At 34.9% G+C, this 21,488-nt stretch overlaps 1 protein-coding gene across 1 annotated transcript in view; it reads right to left on the bottom strand.

Moving 5' to 3' along the window:
• Positions 1-21,488, bottom strand: part of LOC130683233 (serine/threonine-protein kinase TAO1-like) — a 58,696-nt gene that overhangs the window by 20,020 nt on the left and 17,188 nt on the right. Inside the window, 6 exon segments of the mRNA XM_057499497.1 lie at positions 2,212-2,340; positions 10,422-10,646; positions 14,417-14,659; positions 16,456-16,572; positions 19,122-19,203; positions 20,785-20,878. Coding sequence (XP_057355480.1) covers positions 2,212-2,340; positions 10,422-10,646; positions 14,417-14,659; positions 16,456-16,572; positions 19,122-19,203; positions 20,785-20,878 — 890 coding nt within the window.

The following is a 21,488-nucleotide window of genomic DNA, read 5'->3' as shown; positions in this document are numbered from 1 at the left end:
CTTTCTTTAAATCCCTCCCCAAAAGGGGAAGAAGGCAGTGCTTTCAAGTAAAAATCACACACGAATTAAAATCAAGGTTAAAATATAGTTATGTCTCACTTCTTGATTTTCAACAATAGAAATGCTAAGTTTTTGGCAAAGTTAAGGATGGGTTCAGTATAAAAGACTTTGGAAATTAAATGGAAAATCAAGAAAACTATAGGAAAATAGAGACCTTTTAGAATGGATTTAATATTCAGCACTATAACCACGGTACAAGGCAAGACCAATGTTTTTCTACAGCATTTTAAATATCATCTCACAAACTACCTAAAAAAAATTTATTTATACTGGACAAGATGAGAATGTTGACAATACATTCAATGATACAAACCCGAGGATGCTAATTAATACTAGTATATTTCAACCTAAAATGCATCAACCTTGTAGAGAATATAAATCAGCCATCTTTCCTAGGTCTAAGATGACTTTTCAGAGACTATTAACCTTATGGTTCTTCATCTGTTATTCAAGAAAGAAACCAATTATTCATTACTTTCATTAATAAGATATTCAAACACATAAAAATAAAAAGCTCATAAGCTTGTAGTTCTCAACTTACAGATGTCAGTGATAAGACAGGGATAATACAGGCATGTACACAAAGCTCACTTGGCTGTTTTTCAAAATCTTTTGCCAAGGAAACTCCCCACCCACCAAGACTCTAGTATGTCCCTTCCTCTATACCGATAATAATCATTCTAAATGAACACACACACACACAAATACACAAAACTACCCTCTAAAAGAAAATGAACTTATTAGTTAGACTATGAATTATATGCTTGAAGGATTATCTAAATCAACACATTCATTTATAAAACGAAAAGCTCATTTCACTAAGAAACAACTATAGAACTGCATTTTGTTGGTATTTATTTACAGTTGGGAATCCTATTTACCATCTTTTCAAATTCCATGTTCTAGTACTGAGTTTAGCTTTTAGATTACAGTAATGGGAATACATACCAGGTTATACTCTTTCGAGTCAGAAAAATCTTATCAATGAACCTCACTTGGCAGGATATATATAGCAAGGCTTTGTGCCACCAATATGTCCTTAATAAGACTTGAATATCTAATTATAGGTCAAATTCCTACACACACAAAAGCACTGTACCAAAGATATTATGGTTATATTATCAAGATTAATTTATCTGTGTGCTAATAATTTATTACATGGGCTAAAAATTTCAGCCCATCAGTTTGTAAGAGGGGGTGTAACTGGAGAAGTCTTGGTGGGTGGGGAATTTCCTTGGCAAGAGATTTTGAAAAACATAGCCAAATGATTCTTTGTGTGTATGCCTGTATTATCTCTGTCTTCTCATTGACATCTTTAAGTTGAGAACTACAACTTTATATGATTTTTTTATATTTATGTGTTTGAGTATCTTATCAACAAAACTAATAAAGAATTGGTTTCTTTCTTGAATAACAGGTAAAGAACCATAAGGTTAATATTCTCTGAAAAATCACCTTAGACCTGGGAAAGATGGTTGATTTATATTCTCTGCAATATAATAAATATGCAATAGCTGACACATATCATTTTCATGTCCTGACCACTATCCTGAATAATAATCCCCTTTCAGAAATTGCCTTGGAACAACCATGGCTTTCCTCAAAGTTAGAGTACATCTGCGATAAAAAGAAGTTCAAGAAAGCAGCACATAAAGGGCAAATACACATGAAATCATGTAACCACAAAGACATGATTAGCATGCTTTCCTATTAAAGAAAATGGGATGAGCAGAAATGCCTCTTATCCTTATTCTGTGTTAAAATCAGAATAAGAACAAATTATTGTAATCTGAGCCCAAAGTAAGAAGGTATGATTTACTTTTCAAGGAAGAAATGTATGGCTCTTTTTCACAGCTAAAGTATTTTTATTTCTAGTGACTCAGTTACTCAGTAAGTGCTTAGGAAAGCTATTATAAATAATAGCTTCATAAAATAATTTAAATGTTCAAGAGATCACTCTTTCTAGATCCCACTCAACTGAGGATATCAGCCATTGAAAATAGGTTATAATCAATGTCCTCACTTAAACTGATATATAGTTAGTGGCCACAAACAAAAGAAAAATTTATGCTAATGGTTCTATGAGTAGATCACTATTGAATATAATCAGTAAGCGGGTAAGTGGCTTGAAAAGTTCTATAAAGTAAATACCTTCTTAAGCTGTTCCTTCTGAAGTTTATATTCTCTCTTCTGGGACTTCAGAAAGCTGTTCAGTTCTTTCTTCTGCTGGGCCTGTAGATGTTGCTTAAATTTTTCCTCCTCTTTGGGCATCACTTCAGCCTATAGCAAAATTTTTTAATGGATCAAATTAGCTCAGCAGATAAGTTCAAAGCAGCCGTTTAATACACATTAGCAAGGATACTTCCTCCCACCTAAGAATATAACATCAGTATAATCATTACCAAAGCAAGAATATCCAGTAAATTATTAAGTATTACTCAGCATCCTTATTTGAATTTCAGAGAACCAATAAAATGGAACTCATCTTTAAAATGCTGATCTTTTACAGGGTCAGTGTTTTCACCTTCTTTCCCCCATACTGGAGTATGCTGCCTGACACCCCTCCAATAAAGCAAAACAAATGTAATTAACTTATGACCTTTTACCTAGCTTGACTTGTATATTAAATAATGTAATACATTCATCTTCAAATTAATCCCTGACTTTTAATTTGTATTTTAAGTAATATGAAAATGTTAAATATTAAATCCCAGTATAATATTATCTTATTTCTGATGATATATGCAATAGTTGACCCATAAACAATGTGGAGATTAGGGGTGTTGACTCCCAACACAGTAAAAAAATCCTCATATAACTTTTCACTCCCCAAAAACTTAACACAGCATGCTGCTGACTGGAAACCTTACTAACAACAGGAACAGATATTCACACATATTCTGTGTGTTGTATAAATTATATACTGCATTCTTACAATAAAGAAAGCTAGAAAAAAGAAAATGATCTTTCAAACCATCTCTCAAAACATTTTCCAAGATGTTTATTGAAAAGCAATACGTGTATAAATGAGCCCGTGCAGTCCAAACCTATGTTATTCAAGGGTGAAGTATACATATTCATTGCAGAACATTTAGGAAATACAGAAACACAAAGAAGAAAAATCTTGTATGATTTTACCAGCCAGAGACAACCAATATTAACATTTTGGTGCGGATCCTTCCTAATTTTTTCTAGGCATATATAGACATAGATATAAATATATAAAATGAATCTAAAATCATATTGCACATCATGTTTCATGAATTGCTTTCCTAAACATGTTAGTATCTACCACTTTACAAATTATTCAAGAAAGTAAACACCAAACACGATTCTAAATATTTTTACATTCTCTCACCAAATTATTTCAAAATCAAATATTCATTTACACCAGAAATTATTTTGCTAAATTCTCTATTACTGTGAGAGAGTGATTCTTCTTTTTTTGCAGGGAAGGGTGAGCAGGGTAGCTATAAATGCCTCAGGGTGGACTAGCCAGACATATTTGAAGATATAGTGTAAGTTTATTGAGAAGTTTACATTTTACTTGACAACTGTGATGATCAAAATAAATTGAAACAAATGGGAAAGCAAGGAAATTAGAAGACAAGTTTTCACATAACTCCTAAAAAAATGCAACTTTATCATATAGTTGAATGATACTTATTTGCAGTAAACAAATGGGCTAAATCTGGATCTGAAACCCTCTTAATCCCTCTTACTTCAACATTCTCTGTATATTATAGTACTCTTCAATTCTTCTGATATAAAAATGCTACTATAAATTTAAGTCCAAAAAGTATACAGAGAATGATGAATGATTTCTGAAACCGAAATTAAATACTGATTTATCAAACTCCTCATATAACCAAAGTGTCCAAGGCCTAGAGCAGAATACTTAATGACTTTTTTTTAGTAAGTTATCATTGATATACACTCTTATGAAGGTTTCACACGAAAACCAATGTGGTTACTACATTCACCCATATCAAGTCCCTGCTCAAAACCCCACTGCAGTCACTGTCCATCAGTGTTGTAAGATGCCACAGTCACTACATGCCTTTTCTGTGCTACACTGTCTTCCCCATGATCCCCCCCACACCATGTGTGCTAATCATAATAGCCTCAGTCCCCTTCTCGCTCCCTCCCCAACCACCCTCTCACACCCCTCTCCTTTGATAACCGCTAGTCGCTTCTCAGAGTTTGTGAGTCTGCTGCTGTTTTGTTCCTTCAGTTTTGCTTCATTGTTATACTCCACAAATGAGGGAAATCATTTGGTATTTGTCTTTCTCTCCCTGACTTATTTCACTGAGCATAATACCCTCTAGCTCCATCCATGTTGTTGCAAACGGTAGGATTTGTTTTCTTTGTATGGCTGAAAAATATTCTGTTGTGTATATGTACCACTTCTTCTCTATCCATCCATCTACTAGTGGACACTTAGGTTGCATCCATATCATGGCTATTGTAAATAGTGCTACAATAAACATAGGGGTGCATATGTCTTTTTGAATCTGACAGCTTGTTTTCTCTGGGTAAATTCCTAGGAGTGGAATTCCCAGACTAAATGGAATTTCTATTTTCAGTTTTTGGAGGAACCTCCATATTGCTATCCACAATGCTTGAACCAGTTTACATTCCCACCAGCAGTGTAGGAGGAATCCCCTTTCTCCACATCCTAGCCACCATAATTGCTCATAGTTTTTTCTATGTTGGTCATACTAACTGGTGTGAGGTGATAGCTCATTGTGCTTTTAAAATTAGTGATGTGGAGCATCTTTCCAAGTGCCTGTTGCCCATCTGGATTTCTTCTTTGGAGAAGTGTCTGTTCATATCCTGTGCCCATTTTTTAATCAGGTTATTTGCTTTTTGGGTGTTGAGGCATGTAAGCTCTTTACATATTTTGGATGTTAATCATTTGTCAAATATGTCATTTACAAATATATTCTCCCATACTGTCGGATGCCTTTTTGTTCTGCTGATGGTGTCCTTTGCTATACAGAACCTTGATGTAGTCCCATTTGTTCATTTTTGCTTTTGTTTCCCTTGCCCAAGGAGATTGTTCAGGAAAAAGCTGCTCATGTTTATGTTCAGGAGATTTTTGCATATGTTGTCTTCTAAGAGTTTTATGGTTTCATGACTTACATTCATGTCTTTGATCCATTTTGAGTTTACTTTCATGTATGGGGTAAGACAATAATCCAGTTTCATTCTCTTGCATGTAGCTGTCCAGTTTTGCCAACACCAGTTGTTGAAGACACTGTTGTTTCCCCACTGTATGTCCATGGCTCCTTTATCATATATTTACTGACCATATGTGCTTGGGTTTTTATCTGGGATCCCTAGTGTGTTCCACTGGTCTGTGGGTCTGTTCTCGTGCCAGTACCAAATTGTCTTTGCAGTAGAGCTTGAAGTCAGGGAGCATAATCCCCCACCTGCTTTATTCTTCCTTCTCATGATTCCTTTGGCTATTTGGGGTCTTCCGTGGTACCATATGAATTTTAGAACTATGTGGTCTAGTTCATTGAAGAATGCTGTTGGCATTTTGCTAGGCACTGCATTGAATTAGTAGATTGCTTCAGGCAGGATGGCCATTTTGACAGTATTAAATCTTCCTTTCCATGTTTATTGGTATCTTCTTTCTCTCGACTGTCTTGTAGTTTTCAGGGTATAGGTCTTTCACTTTCTTCATTTGTTTTTATCCCTAGGTATTTTATTCTTATTGATGCAATTGTGAATGGAATTGTTTTCCTGATTTCTCTTTCTGCTAGTTAATCATTAATGTATAGGAATGCAACAGATTTCTCTGTATTAGCTTTGTATCCTCCCACTTTGCTGAATTCAGTTATTAGTTCTAGTAGGGTAGGGGTGGATTCTTCAGGGATTTTTATGTATGATATCATGTAATCTCAAACAGTGACAGTTTAACTTCTTCTTTTCCAATCTGGATAACTTTTATTTCTTTGTGTTGTCTGATTGCCATGGCTAGGACCTCCAGTACTATGTTGAATAAAAGTGGGGAGAGTGGGCATCCTTGTCTTCTTTCTGATCTTAGAGGAAAAGCTTTCAGCTTCCCACCGTTAAGTATGATGTTGGCTGTGGGTTTGTCATATATGGCCTTTATTATGTTGAGTTACTTGCCCTCTATACTCATTTTGTAGAGATTTTTTACCATGAATGGATGCTGAATGTTGTTGAATGCTTTTTCAGCTTCTATGGAGATGGTCATGTGGTTTTTGTCTTTGTTTTTGTCAATGTGGTGGATGACGCTGATGGATGTCTGAATGTTGTACCATCCTTGCATCCGTGGAATAAATCATATTTGATCATGATAGACGATGTGGTTGGTATATTTTTTAATTTGATTTTGTTGAGCATTTTTGCACCTAGGTTCACAGGGGTATTGGTCTCTAATTTTCTTTTTTGTGGGGTATTTGCCTAGTTTTGGTATTAGAGTGATGCTGGCTTCATAGAATGAGGTGGAAGTATTCCCTCCTCTTCTACTCTTTGGAAAACTTTAAGGAGGATGGGTATTAGGTCTTCACTAAATGTTCGATAAAATTCAGCAGTGAAGCCATCTGGTGCACGAGTTTTACTCTTAGGTAGTTTTTTGATTACCAATTCAGTTTTGCTGCAGGTAATTGGTCTGTTCAGATTTTCTGTTTCTTTCTGGGTCAGCCATGGAAGGTTGTACTTTTCTTGAATGTTGTCCATTTCTTCTAGGTTATCCAGTTTTTTAGCATACAATTTTTCATAGTATTCTCTTCTAATTCTTTGTATTTCTGTGGTGTCTGTAGTGATTTTCCTTTTCATTTCTGATACTCTTTATGTTTACTCTCTATTTTTTCTTGATAAGTCTGGCTAGGGGTTTATCTATTTTGCTTATTTTCTCAAAAAACCAGCTCCTGCTTTCATTGATTCTATTGTTTTAATCTTCTCAATTTATTTAAGCGAGCTGTAATCTTTATTATGTCCCTCCTTCTACTGACTTGGGCCTCATTTGTTCTTCTTTGTCTAGGTTTTTTAATTGTGAGTTTAGACTGTTCATATGGAATTTTTCTTCTTTCCTCAGGAAGGCCCTATTGCAATAAACTTCCTTCTTAGCACGGCCTTTGCTGCATCCCACAGATTTTTGTGGTGTTGAATTAGTGTTGTCATTTGCCTCCATATATTGCTTGATCTGTTTTTATTTGGTCATTGATCCACTGATTATTTAGGAGCATGTTGTTAAGCCTCCATGTGTTTGTGGGCTTTTTCACTTTCTTTGAGTAATTTATTTCTAGGTTCATACCTTTGTGGTCTGAGAAGCTGGTTGGTAGAATTTCAATATTTTTGAATTTACTGAGACTCCTTTTTGTGGCCTAGTACATGATCTATTCTGGAAAATGTTCCATGTGCACCTGAGAAGAATGTGTATACTGTGGCTTTTTGGTGGAGCATTCTGTAGATATCAGTTAGGTCCATCTGTTCTAAAGTGTTGTTCAGTGCCTCTGTCATGTTACTTGATTTGTCCTTTGGAGTGAGTGGTGTGTTGAAGTCTCCTAAAATGAATGCATTGCATTCTATTTCCCCTTTTAATTCTGTTAGTATTTGTTTCACACAAGTAGGTAATCCTGTGTTGGGTGCATAGATATTTATAATGGTTATATATCCTCTTGTTGGACTGACCCCTTTATCATTCTGTAATGTCGTTCTTTGTCTCTTACTTTCTGTGTTTTGAAGTCTATTTTGTCTGACACAAGTACTGCAACTCCTGCTTTTTTCTCCCTATTAGATGCATGAAATATCATTTCCCATCCCTTTACTTTCAGTCTGTGTATGTCTTTGGGTTTGAAGTGAGTCTCTTGTAGGCAGCATATAGACGGTTCTTCTTCTGTTATCCATTCAGTGACTCTATGTCTTTTGATTGGTGCATTCAGACCATTTACATTTATAGTGATTATCGATAATTATGTACTTATTGCCTTTGCAGGCTTTAGATTTGTGGTTACCAAAGGTTCAAGGGTAACTTCCTTACTATCTAAGAGTCTAACTAAACTCACTTACTATGCTATTACAAACACAATCCAAAGGGTTTTTTTTTTCCTCTTTTTTCTTCCTCCTCCATTCTTTATATATTAGGTATCATATTCTGTACTCTTTGTCTACCCTTCACCTACTTTGTGGTAGTTGATTTAATTCTGCATTTGCTTAGTAATTAATTTTTCTCCTTTCTTTACTGTGCTTTCATGACCTCTGGTGACAGCTGTTTAGCCTTAGGTACACTTCCACCTATAGCAGTCCCTCCAAAATACACTGTAGAGACAGTTTGTGGGAGGTAAATTCTCTCAGCTTTTGCTTTTCTGGAAATTGTTGAATCCCTCCTTTAACTTTAAATGATAATCTTTCCAGGTAGAGTATTCTTGCTTCTGCTTCATTGCATTAAATATATCATGCCACTCCCTTCTGGCCTGTAAGGTTTCAGCTGCATAGTCTGATGATAGCCTGATTTGTTTTCCTTTGTATATGATCTTTTTACTCTCTGTGCCTTCTTTTAATACTCTGTCCTTATCCTTGATCTTTGCCATTTTAATTATTATATGTTTTGGTGTTGTCTTCCTTCGGTCCCCTGTGTTGGGAGATCTGTGCACCTCCATGGCCTGAGAGACTATCTCCTTCCCCAGACTGGGGAAGTTTTCCGCAATTACCTCCTCAAAGACACTTTCCCTTTTACTCTCTCTTCTTCTTCTGGTACCCCTATAGTACAAATATTGTTCCATTTGGATTGGTCACACAGTTCTCTCAATATTCTTTCATTCCTAAAGATCCTTTTTTCTGTGCCTCAGCTTCGTTGTATTCCTCTTCTCTACTGTCTTTTTCATTTATTGTCTCCTCTATCATATCTAATCTGCTTTTAAATCCCCCTATTGTATTCCATAATGAATGGATCTCTGCCTTGAATTCGTTCCTGAGTTCTTGAATATTTTTCTGTACCTCTATGAGCATGTTTATGACTTCTTTTTAAAATGTCTTTCAGGAAGGTTGATGAGTTCATTTTCACTTGATTCTTTTTCTGGCATTTTTGGGATCAGGGGTTGAACCTGAGAAGAATGTGTATCCTGTGGCTTTTTGGTGGACTATTCTGTAGATATCTGTTAGGTCCATCTGTTCTAAAGCGTTTCATCCCTTTGATGTTCCTTATCTATATGTGGCACCCTCTATTACTCAGAAGGTCTACTCTCTGGAGCTGCTTAGCCCATGGAGGGAAGTCGGGGGTCGCAGGGGAGTGGTGCTGGTCACTGGGGGTTGGGAAGAGCTGTTTCCTGCTTCCTGGCTACTGTGCCTCTCTCCACAGCCAGACCAGTGGGCCGAACACACAGGTGTAACCCTGTATGCTTTGCATTTGTAGCTGCTGTAGGCAGGGCTTCCCTCTGGCTGGACTGACACCAGGGCAGGGGCAGCTGGTTTGCAAGCCAGTGCCAGCTGTCTGGAAGGTGCAGCAGGCTGCGTATCATGGTGGAAGGCCTCGGAGCTGGGTAGCCAGCCTGGGGGATGTAGCGCCTGAGGTTTCTGAAAAGTTCCCAATCTGCTGGGCAGAGTGTACCTGGACAATTTTGTCTACCTGTCCTTTTTCCTGAGCAGCTAGCCCTATGTAATCCTTGCCCCTTTAGTAGTCCTCTCACTGTTAGGAAGTCTCTCATACTGCCTGCCTTTCTTTTGTCCCAGAGCAGCCAGATGTGGATCCCCATTTTCCACAAGCAGCTGGAATCTCAGTCTCTCCAAGTGTTCCTCCTGTCTTAGCTTTCCAACCCCACTAACTGCCAGAGCACCATGCAATGTGGGTTTGTGCTCCCACAGCACTGCAGCTCTCCAGGGCTGGGTGTTCAGCCATCCCAGGCCTCCACCCATCCCCACTCCATTTCTCTTCCTTCTGCCAGTGAGTTGGGGTGGGGGAAGAGTGTGGGTCCCTCCAGATCACGGCTTTCATATGTTCCCTTTTAGAGGTTTGTTTTTTCTCCAGGTGTAAGCAGTCTGGGGCAGCCTTTTTTCCTGTTGATCTTTTAGGGTTAGTTGTATTAAATATATTTTTGTATTATATGTGGTTTTGGGAGGAGGCCTGTCACCTGTCACGTCATCATCTTCAATCTGATCTACCTGACTTAACCACTGTTACACGATAAAACTATCAAGTCATCAATCCCATATCTACAGGTTCCCAGACTCAGCACTGGAAATTTTACCTATTATATAAATATTTCTCCCTTTCCTCAACTGATTTGCTTGGTTCTGGGGAACAGACACCCTAATAGCAAAATGCCATCTTGGTTAATTTGAAATAGTCACAAGTTAGAATAAATACATTAGTAATACTGATCAGCTACCTCTTTTTCCAGAGCAGCCTGATGTTTCTTGATAAGTTTCGCCATTTCTGCCGCAAAGTTGTTGCACTGAGTTTCAAAATCTTTTTCTAATCTGAAACGATGTTCATCCATCTCAGCCTTTAGCTTGTTTTCCAGAGTCACCAGCTTTCTTCGATGTTGCCGCCTCATTTCGATGTAACAAAACATTTGTTCTCTAGGCTCCTGTTCTTGTATTTGCCTTGTAACCTACAGCAATGGAGAGGAAAGAGTGAAATAAAGCAAAACCTTTTTCTTTCAAAACCATCTTGGACCAGTCCACTATCAACTAAGCAGGTAATTCATGTAGGAGAACCCAGTCAACAGCTTCTAATAAAATTTCATCTGAAGAAGCAGACAAACTAGCTGGTTCTAAAATTTAAATGGGAATGTAAAAGACCTAGAATAGCCAAAATTTTGAGGGGGAATAAAAAGTTGGAAGACGTAAACTTCAGTAATCAAAACACTGGTACTGGTATAAGGACAGACTGAATAGAGCAAAGGTACACAGTAAAATCTGGAAACCGACCCACATATATTCAGTCAATTGATGTGCTACCAAAAAGTCAAGTTAATTCAAAGAGGAAAGGAAAGTGTTTTTAACAAACCCTGCTGTAACAACTGGTTCTCTGTATTCAAAGTGAATCAATGCTCAATCATTCTATATACAGAAATTGATTTGAAAAGAATGACTTGACCTAAACCTAAAATCCAGAATCATACAGCAGAAGAAAACACAGAATATTGTCATGACCTTGAGGCAGCAAATATTTCTTGGAAAGGACACAAAAAACACTGATTATAATGAAAAAATGTACCAACTGCATTCTCAAACAGAGACAAAATTCATAATGTAAGATTAATCATGTAAAGTGAACAACTGAGTAGCATTTTGTATATTCATGATGTTCTGCAACCACTGCCCTTAGTATAAAGAAAAAAATGTACAAACTGGATTCTTAAATAGAGGCAAAATTCACACAATGTATGATTAATCATTTAATGTGAGGAATTCAGTAGCATTTAGTATATTCATGATGTTCTGCAATGACTGCCCGTGTCTAGTTACAAAGCATATTTAACACCTCAGGAGGAAACAGAAAACCCTGTATGTGTTAAGCACGTGCTCCCCATTCTCCCCTTCTCGTCACCACCAATCTATCTTTTGTCTACGGATTGATCTATTTTAGATGTTTCATATACTATGTGACCTGTTGTATCTGGCTTCTTTCACCTAGCATGTTTCTAAGGTTCATCCATATTGTATAGCATGTATTAGTACTACATTCCTTTTTATAGGTGATTAATATTCCACGGTATGCACATACCCTAATTTGTTTATACATTTATTTGTTGCTGGACCTCTGGGTTATTTCCACATTTTGGCTATTGTGAATACTGCTGTTATGAACATTTGTGTATATGCATTTGCTTAAGTACCTGCTTTCAATTGTTTTGGGTGTATATCTAGGAGTAGAATTTCTGGGTCATGGGGAAATGCTATGTTTAACTTTTTGAGAAATCGTCAAGTGTTTTCCACAGCAGCTCACATTTTACATTCCTACCAGAAATACAGAGCAGGAGTTCCAATTTCTCCATGTGCTCCCTAATTGTTATTTTCCATTTTTGTTTTTGCTCTTCTCTTTTCATAGCTAGCCATCCAACAAAACAGCAGCAGACTCACAGAGTCCAAGAAGGGACTAGCAGTCACCAAAGGAAGGGGGTGGGAAGGGTGGGTGGGGAGGGAGGGAGAAGAGGATTAAGGGGCATTATGATTAACACACATAGTGTAGAAGGGGGAGACGGGAAGGCAGTAATAGCACGGAGAAGACAAGCAGTGACTCTATAGCATCTTACTACGCTGATGGACAATGACTTCAATTGGTGTTAGCAGGGGACTCAATAATATGCATGAATGTAGTAACCAATGTTGCTCATGTGAAACCTTCATAAGATTGTGTATCAATGATACCTTAACAAAAAAACAAAATAGTTAGCCATCCTAGTGGCTGTAAGGTGGTACCTCATTGTGGTTTTGATTTGTGTTTCCCTAATAACTACTTATATTGAGCATCTTTTCATGTGCTTCTTGGCCATTTGTATATATTCTTTGGATAAATGTCTATTCAGGTCATTAACACATTTAAAAAAATTGAGGTACAGTTGATATATTAATCCTAATAATATTTTGGTAGAGTCTTTAGGGCTTTCTCTATGTACTATCGGGTCATCTCCAAACAGTGACAGTTTTGTTTCACTTCTTCCTTACCAGTGTGGATGCCTTTTATTTCTTTTTCTTGCCTGATTAATGTAGCTAGGACTTCCAACACTCTGTTGAATAAAAGTGTTGTGAGTAGGCATCCTTGTCTTATTCCCGATTTTAGAGGAAGCTTTTTTATGGCCTTTACTCATTTTTAATGGGTTGTTTAAATTGGATTTTAAAACTAAAAAGTTTTAATTTATTACAGATGGAGAAAAAATATTTGCAAGACATATCTGAGATATAATACTTGTACCCAGAGTATATAACAACTCCTACTAATCAGTATTAAAAGATGAACACCGGAATAAGAAAACAGACAAAAGACTTAAGAAAACACTTCACTGAAGAGATACACAAATGGACAATAAACACATGAAAAGGTGATTCTGGTGCCATTGTCAGTCATAGGGAATTGCAAAAACAACTATCATGAGATTCCATTTCATTCCCACTGGAACGGCTAAAATAAAAAAGACTGACAAACCAAATGCTGGAGAATATGTGAACCAATTGCAACTCTTATACATTGTTAATGGGGATGTGAAACAGTACAACCATTTTGGAAAGCTGCTTGACAGTTTCTTATGAAGTCCAACATACATATGCCCTATGACTCAGCAATATTACCCTATGTATTTGTCATAGAAATTAATACATCATGTTCACATAAAGACATGTACAATGTTTATAGTATCTTAGTATGCTGATGGACAGTGACTGTAATGGGGTATGTGGTGGGGATTTGATAATAGGGGGAGTCTAGTAACCATAACGTTGCTCATGTAATTGTACATTAATGATACCAAAATAAAAAGAATAAAAGTATTTATTTCATTTTCCACTTGCCCCTTAGCAACCTCTCATCTACTTTCTATGAATATGACTATTTTAGATATTTCATATAAGTGGAATTCTAATAACATTTTCCCTTTTGTGTCTGGCTTATATCACTTAGCATGTTTTCAAGGTTCACTCACATTGTAGCATACATTAGAATGCCATTTCTTTTCACAGCTGAATAATATTCCATTATATGTATATATTATGGTTTGTTCATCCATTCATGTGTTGATGAACACTTGGGTTGGTTCCATCTTTTAGCTATTGTGCCCAGTAACTTTTTGGTAATATTGAAAATAGTGAAGTTAAAAAGGAAGCATTTCCATCAATTGCAAAAAGGAGTTACCTGACCTTCAAATGTTTTCAAGAAAATTTAAAATCTTACACGTGAAAGTGTAGCAAACATCCGTATTTCCTAAACCAAGAAGGTGTAATTTTCTACAGTTACACTGTTTTACTTAAAAAATGTAAACATTATGGAAAATGCAAAAATCACTTTTGATTGTCACCCACCTTAACCCTTTCTCCACTTCCCAAAGGCAACCATTATCATTAATATCGTGTTGTATACTTACTATTTTTAAATACCTTCATTTTCATCTATGTAACTTCAGATAATACATTATATGGCATTTCTTTCTCTCTTTCTTTTAAGATTTAAAAAATATTCTTTTTGCATTCCAAAACATGTTCCCTAAATGCAGACATTAAACTGGGAATTTAAAAGCCTTTTGCCACTTTAAAATAAGTTGCCTAAAATTATGTTCCAAACTTCTGAAACATCAAAGGAAAAAAAAACCCAAACTCTTAGACTAACCAGACTAAGAAAATTAGTTACCAAATTTGAAATTTTTTTCACTGAAATCCAAATACTCACAGGTTTTAAATCGATGACAGAACTACTAGGCGTGACTGGGTGGTTTCCCTCCATCATGTCTAGCTCTCTCTCATCATCTGAGGCATCTGGAAAACTGCTGACACTAGTGCTTTGACTACTGGCCCCGCTGGACATACTGGGAACAGCCTGATGACTTTCAACACTATTCACTGTCCCTTTCCATCCAACACAGTAATCTAGTTCCTGAGGGAAAAGAGCATTAGATTCAAATATCTTTATCTCCTAAATACTTGATTATTAGCACCTAGCACACTGCTTGGCACACACAGTCTTTAGAAAGTTGGTGGTTTATTTTGAGAAATTCCTTGTATTTGCCAAGACCAGGAAGTTTATCAATTGTTAGTTGACAGATAAAAAAAGTGACCAAAAAGTAAATACCAAAAAGCCCAACCATGTCAATTCCAAGTTATTTCCAAAGTGTAGTCTTTTTCTATAATTTTTGACATTAGTTTGAAATCCATTTCTACTACACATCTCACAGGGTATACACAGGGACGCTGCTCATTTCTCAATGATTCCAATGGTGAAAACAAACACCAACCTTTTTTTTTAATCCTATAAACATCACTTTTACTTATTTTTTATTGAAGCCTTCTATATTTCTTTTCTTCTCAGAATATAGTCTTTAGCCTAAACTTTTTCCACTAAGTAATTTAATATTAATTCCTATCTATTTCTGTGTAAAATTAAAAATTGTATATTTAATCATAATTAGAAGACTATTCTGAACAAATCCGGCAAGCTTTGGTATCTGGGCCCCAATATTATAGTCTTACCATACCAAAATTATTTAAGATAAGCAGAATAATAAATACAGACCCATGGTATATAGAGGGTCTTTTCTTACATCCACAGCCTAAAAAAGTTGCTGTTATTCTAATGTTTAATGACATTAGGATTTTATTAATTTCACTTTACTGAAGTATTTCGTATACCTAAAATAGCCCCAATTTTCTAGTGACTACTGTTAGATCTAAAAGGCAATATCAAAAACACCAAAACTGTATGCAAGAGAGTCTTTTATTTTATAGTTCATTAATCATATAGTGCTTTTAAAAAGAAAAGTAACTACTACTCCTGTTTTCAGAATGCAGGGATCTTTCTCAGTAGAAAGCAATAAAAAAGAATCAAAGCTTTGGCATTGTGACATGAGCAAAGAAGAAAACAGAAAACACTTAGACTAAAAAAGATAGCTCCACAAATAATAAACTTTATATTTTCCTTGTGAGAAAGTTCTATAACATTTCTCCAGCAAATTTGGAAACATGGCAAAATGGAAAGAACTTGGTCTCAGGAGTCATATATGAATCCGAACACATATGCTTCTACAGTAATAAGTTAGTTAACCACTCTGAGCCTTACTTTACTCACCTATAAAATGAGTATTTTAGAACCATGTAGAGGAATGAATCCCTGTACACAACTGAAAAGAATCAAGTGTTCTTAGTAACAGAATAAGAATGCTTGGTAATTTTTTTCCCTCAGGATAAGTTTAGTTAAGTTACATGTTTATTTTATTTACTTATTTATTTTTAAAGAAGCAAGAAATTTCCAATTTAATAAACACTTATCAAACATTATATAAAAGGCACTGGGGGAAAGGTTTATACAATAACCAAGATAAGGACAATGGTTGGTAATTCTAATGACTTCTGTGTGAGCACCGTCAACTTCCAAAGCCTGTAATTTCAAATACTTCCAGAAGCATGTCCCAAGCCATCAGACAATCAGGAAAAAAGTGCCCCGTAGCCCAGAATTTTGAGAGGGACTAGATTAAATAAAAGTTAAACAGGTTTCTTTAATAGACTTCACAGAGCTTTACTATGCTAATGTGCACTACCAAGAGGATGGTTTTAAGAATGGAAAACCTTTTTCCCCATCTGGGTGGAACCTTAGAGAATCACTGTTAAGGCACAATTTGGAATCCACTGATATAAAAGATTCTTGGCAAGAAAAGTTGCATAAGGAAAGAAGTCAATAAAGAGACCCCAATACTTGAGCCATTTCTAAGTTATTACCTCTTCTTCCTGTGACTCTACTGCTGGTCCATTATGCGCCTCCTGGGAAAGCACCTTTGTCCTCTGAATAAGATCGATTAACACTGTTTCAGGGCGCTCCCGACGAACAAACATGTGCTGGTTAAGAGTAGAAGGCAAAAGTCAGGTTGAGACCTACATATTTTTTCATTCAGAACAAATGAATCCCTTCTTAGACCCTAGAGTTACTATCCTAAATAATGATAGATAATGCATGTAATCTGTAGCTACCTAGTTCTGTTATGCTTTTTACTTCTTATATTTATAAAATTTAATTTACATGTATACACTCTGTGCCTACATAACATCCCCCGTACTTTTTATGAAAACTTTGAACATGACACCTTTGTTGGCCAACTGAAAATGCAGAGTTGAAATAATCAAGAGTCTAAGTAAACATTAAGAATTAAGTCCAATTACATCCCTAAGTAAACGCTCACAAATTCTTAGAACTGATTTCATAGAGGAGACATGTTCAGTTCTGAATTACATTAGATTTCAACAGGAATGTATTCAGTGATGGTGAATTACGTAACATACCACTTGGGTATTTCGGGTTCCTTTATGTTGCTTAAATGACACTTCATAAAACACTAGCAGTTGATTAAAAGACATGTATCAGTGATTTTTACCATTAATACTTAATACAGCTTAACATTATCAAATACAGAAAAGTAGAAAGAACAATTCTGCCATAAGATTATCATTGTTACTTTTGGTATTTTTTGGATATTTATTTCTTCTCAGAAATTTTCTGTGTATAGATTTTGTTTTGTAGTTAGCACGGATTGCAGAAAGATGCCTTGTGCACTGGAGTTCATGAGATAATCTTGAATTCTTTTAAGACTTCTACCTCCTTTACTAGCTCAAATTTATTTCTTCTCTGAAGAGTTGTAACTATATATTATTCTCTTTTCATTACTGTAAGTATTATACTATTTCAACTCATAAACATAATGCCTACAGACTACTTCATCAAATGTTCATGCCAAAATTACATAACCGTTATTCTAATTCTGGATAATTATTTTCAATTTTGCATTCTGAGACAAATAGCTTCATACAGTAAGTCACTTTTTTCCATCTTAGTTTTTTTCCTTATGACAGACTGTAACAGAAATGTGATCAGGCCAAAGTGAAGGATGCACTTGATAGATACTTCCTATCACTTCCAATAAGGTCAATATACAAAATGGACCAGGTAAGTGAATATATATATGCATGTTTGGGATCTGATCACCCAAGGCCAAGTATCCACTCCTGGAGGGTTGGGTTATTACCGAAAGGGCTTCTTTTACCTTCATTTGGCAAATGTAAGAAGCCAGTCATGTTCTTCCTTTTCCTGAGCCTTAGCTTGGTATGTACCACTATTTATGATATTTGGTCTTTTTTTAATCCGAGAATAATATATCTTATAATTCTAAGTTAGTTAACAGTTTTCTATGAATGGATCGTGCTTATTTTTCACTAACATAATTCGCAGCTCTACTAAACCTTTTGTTGCTACCGTGAATACCTATTTTTTGGGCTTTCGTTTGAGACTGTAAGTGTGCTTATGGCCTAGAATTCCCGAAGTGTTACTGAAACTTTATACTGCTCTTCTACATACTGTAGTTGCAAATAACCGTACTGAATATGTACATGATCCTTTCAATATCCTTGCATCTTGAACTGTGTGTTGGTGAAAATAAACTGAACTTCTTTAAAATTCTAAAACATTCATGCAGAAATTCTTATTTTCTAGTGAAAAATCCACAAAATTCCTTAGGGTCACAAAGAGATAGAGTTAACTGCTACTCAATAATGCCTTATCTAGATGTTTTGAAAACTATATTAAATTGAATAATACTATTATTGCTATTAATAAGATATCAACCTCAAAATGAAATAAATATATCTTGTAATTCTGTTATTTAACAGTTTTCTACAAATGCATCCTGCTTATTTTTCACTAACATAACTCATAGCTATAGTAAACCTTTTGTTGCTATTGTGAATACTTATTTTTGAGAACAGAAAGCATATACTAGTAATTTATTTAAATTAGGTAACCAAGCCTACTGAAAAATGAATAGAATTCACATTACTTTTAAAATATTTTCATTGCTATGTTAGAAAAACATGTTTCTCAAAAGGAAATAAAAATGTGATATCCATTTTTAGCAGTTCTTTTGAAATCTCCTTTCTCCCACAGTATTTACGTAAATGTATTACACATCATTTCTCTTACTTTCATATTATTTTATATATGACAGATGGATATATCAAGTGTGGTACATACAAAAATTAAATCCAAAGTTAAACTATGTTTTGCCAATTCTGAAATGCCATGGTTCCACATGAATTAAAATTTATAGTTGTAACTCATGAATATATGCTTGCACATATAAAAATTAAGCCATTTAATACGACTGAATTGAATATTTAACTATATATTCTATTCAGACATGGTGAAAGCAGTTAATTTTGAAAAACAAATGAAAAAACTTAGTAACTTAGAAACCAAAGTTTCCAAGAAAGAAGAGTATTATGAAATTAGTATTTTAGCAACAACTGGTACCGTACTTAATACTGATTCAGAATCAAAGAAGAATAAAACACATTCTTTAAAACAATTTCTTAGGTGTACAAAACAGAGTATAACTGACCTTTAAAAGTTTCTGTGATGTAGGACGATCTTGAGGGATTTTCTGGAGGCAAGAATCTACAAAGTGTCGAAAATGATAAGACCTATTGAAAGGAAAGTATCAAGTGAACATATTGCTATTTCCTTTAAAAACATATCCACAAATCAAGGCATGTGCCTATAGGTGGGAGGGAGAATAGAAATGATTAAAAACAAAGCAGACAAAATACACTATATATTTCATCATGTAAGTCTATAAAAAGTTATGCAAAGTAACTAATGAATCTTTACCATTTCCCAAAGATAAATTTGCACACATTATTTTAAAATCCTGCTCTCACATACTTAAGTATCACAACTCCTTCTACGTTGAGGTGAATTAGGGAAGTCAATCATTTTCCTTTTCACATTCAAATCTAAGATAATATTCTTCTTAGTTTTTTTTTCTTTTCCCTAGCCACGTCTCTTTCTTGCTTGACCCTTGGATCATCTTCCATATAGCATGTTTCAGAACATCACGCTATTTGTTTTGGAAGGAACATTTTTTATACCTATGTTTTTAGCATCCTTGAGCAAATGGATAAAAGTTCCAGAAAATAGTAAGATTTTTTAAAATTAGAATTCTGTAACATACTATCATATAGTGTTAATGATGAGAGTTCAGTAAGGCAGTAGGTAAAAAATACTCCATCAATATTTGTCATCAATAGTCAAATAAGATTTTTAATTCTTTTATACAAGATTGTCATCAATATTCAAATAAGATTTAATTCTTTTATACAAGAATTCTTTTTTGAATCCCCAAGTATCAGCCAGTGTAAAGACAGCCTGTGTTTAGTGTATCTATTATTTAGAAGTACCATAATAAACTCTTTGTGAGGATTTCTTCAAAACATCTCTACAGAAGGAGCAAACACCTGTGAACGTGCCTTAATTCCGTAATGATAAAAAATAAATTTTTGCTAATTTATGCATTTTACTTGTGAATTTTAAAGTATTTGTTAAGTATGGTAGGTAGTCCCCTAGAACTTTTCAAATGCTACATACACCTGAAGAATTTCCCATTAAAATTTTCTATCACTGATAAAAATCCTTGTTTCCTAAAATCATCCGTTTTCAATAAACTTCTTTACATGAATAACAGTATTATCAAAGAAGCACTAGGAGATGCAACATCAAAGTACATTCTGAATAATAAATAATGACAATTAGAATGATCCAAAAATTATCAATTATCTGGTAACTCTGATAAATTATCTAATCATTTTTACCTATGTTTTATACCATATCAATTATAAACCATTCCCCAATTAAATATCTGTACAGGTTGTGGCAATCTATATATTGCAGTTATAAAATGTGAATCTTTAAATCATGCTATTTATTACGTAATTAGGGTTGTATGTGTTGCTAAGGTACAAAAAATATATTAATTTTTATACAAAAGCCATACTTTTTGCTCCCATGTAGCATCATGTATCTTTTATTTCTAAACTGAGTTACTTATATGCTATGAAAAATAGAGGTAATAAAGGATATACATGATGTATGGATAAAATTAAGCTATTTTAATATTTCTTCAGGTTATATACACTTCACCTCATTGAAATGAAATCACTTTGATAACATTATGAAAAATATTTAAATTTTACCGTGTGAACAATACATCTCTCAGCCATACTCACCATTCAGTAGACTGTAGTGTAGGGGATTCACTTCTGATTATGCGACTGAAGACACTTACTGAACTATTACTCTGTAAAGGAGGCTTCATTTCCGCTGTAAAAGAAAGAAAAGTTCCTGTTAAAATATGTGCCTGTTATACAGGAGAATGGAAGTACTGTTAGTTTTTTTTTTTAAATAAACCCAAACTTAGCAAAAAAGTTGAAAGTAGAGTTCAGAGAACTTATTCAAGGGAGTCCAATAGAGAGGAAATTGCAGCCCTGATGCACATCATCTCTAAATAGTGTATTTTCCAATAAGCAAGAACATTCTAAGAGAACCTAGTACATTCATTAAATCAGACCATTGATATGAATACATGACTATTATCTAATCCTCAAACTCCATTGTAGTTTCAATCAAATGTCCCAATAATGTCCTTTGTAGCAAAAATGAGCTTCAACCATCTGCATCCTTCAAGGAAATTGTCCATTTTTTCTAAGTTTTAAACTTACATAAAATTGTTCATAAAATTTCCCTATAATCCTTTCAATATGTGTAAAATCTGGAGTCATGTCCCCTGTCATTCCTGATATTGGTCGTTTGTGTCTTCTTTCTGCTCAATCTAGCTAGAGGTTTATTAATTTCATTACTTTTCCCAAAGAACTAATTTGTGATCTCATTGATGTTCTCTACTGCTTTCATTTTCTCTGCTTTGATCTTTTGT

The sequence above is a fragment of the Manis pentadactyla genome, chromosome 4 (genome assembly GCF_030020395.1).
Source record: "Manis pentadactyla isolate mManPen7 chromosome 4, mManPen7.hap1, whole genome shotgun sequence".
Classification (NCBI taxonomy): Eukaryota; Metazoa; Chordata; class Mammalia; order Pholidota; family Manidae; genus Manis; species Manis pentadactyla.
The sequence above is the reverse complement of the archived record's forward strand: the minus strand, read 5'-3'. Positions and strand labels throughout refer to the sequence as shown.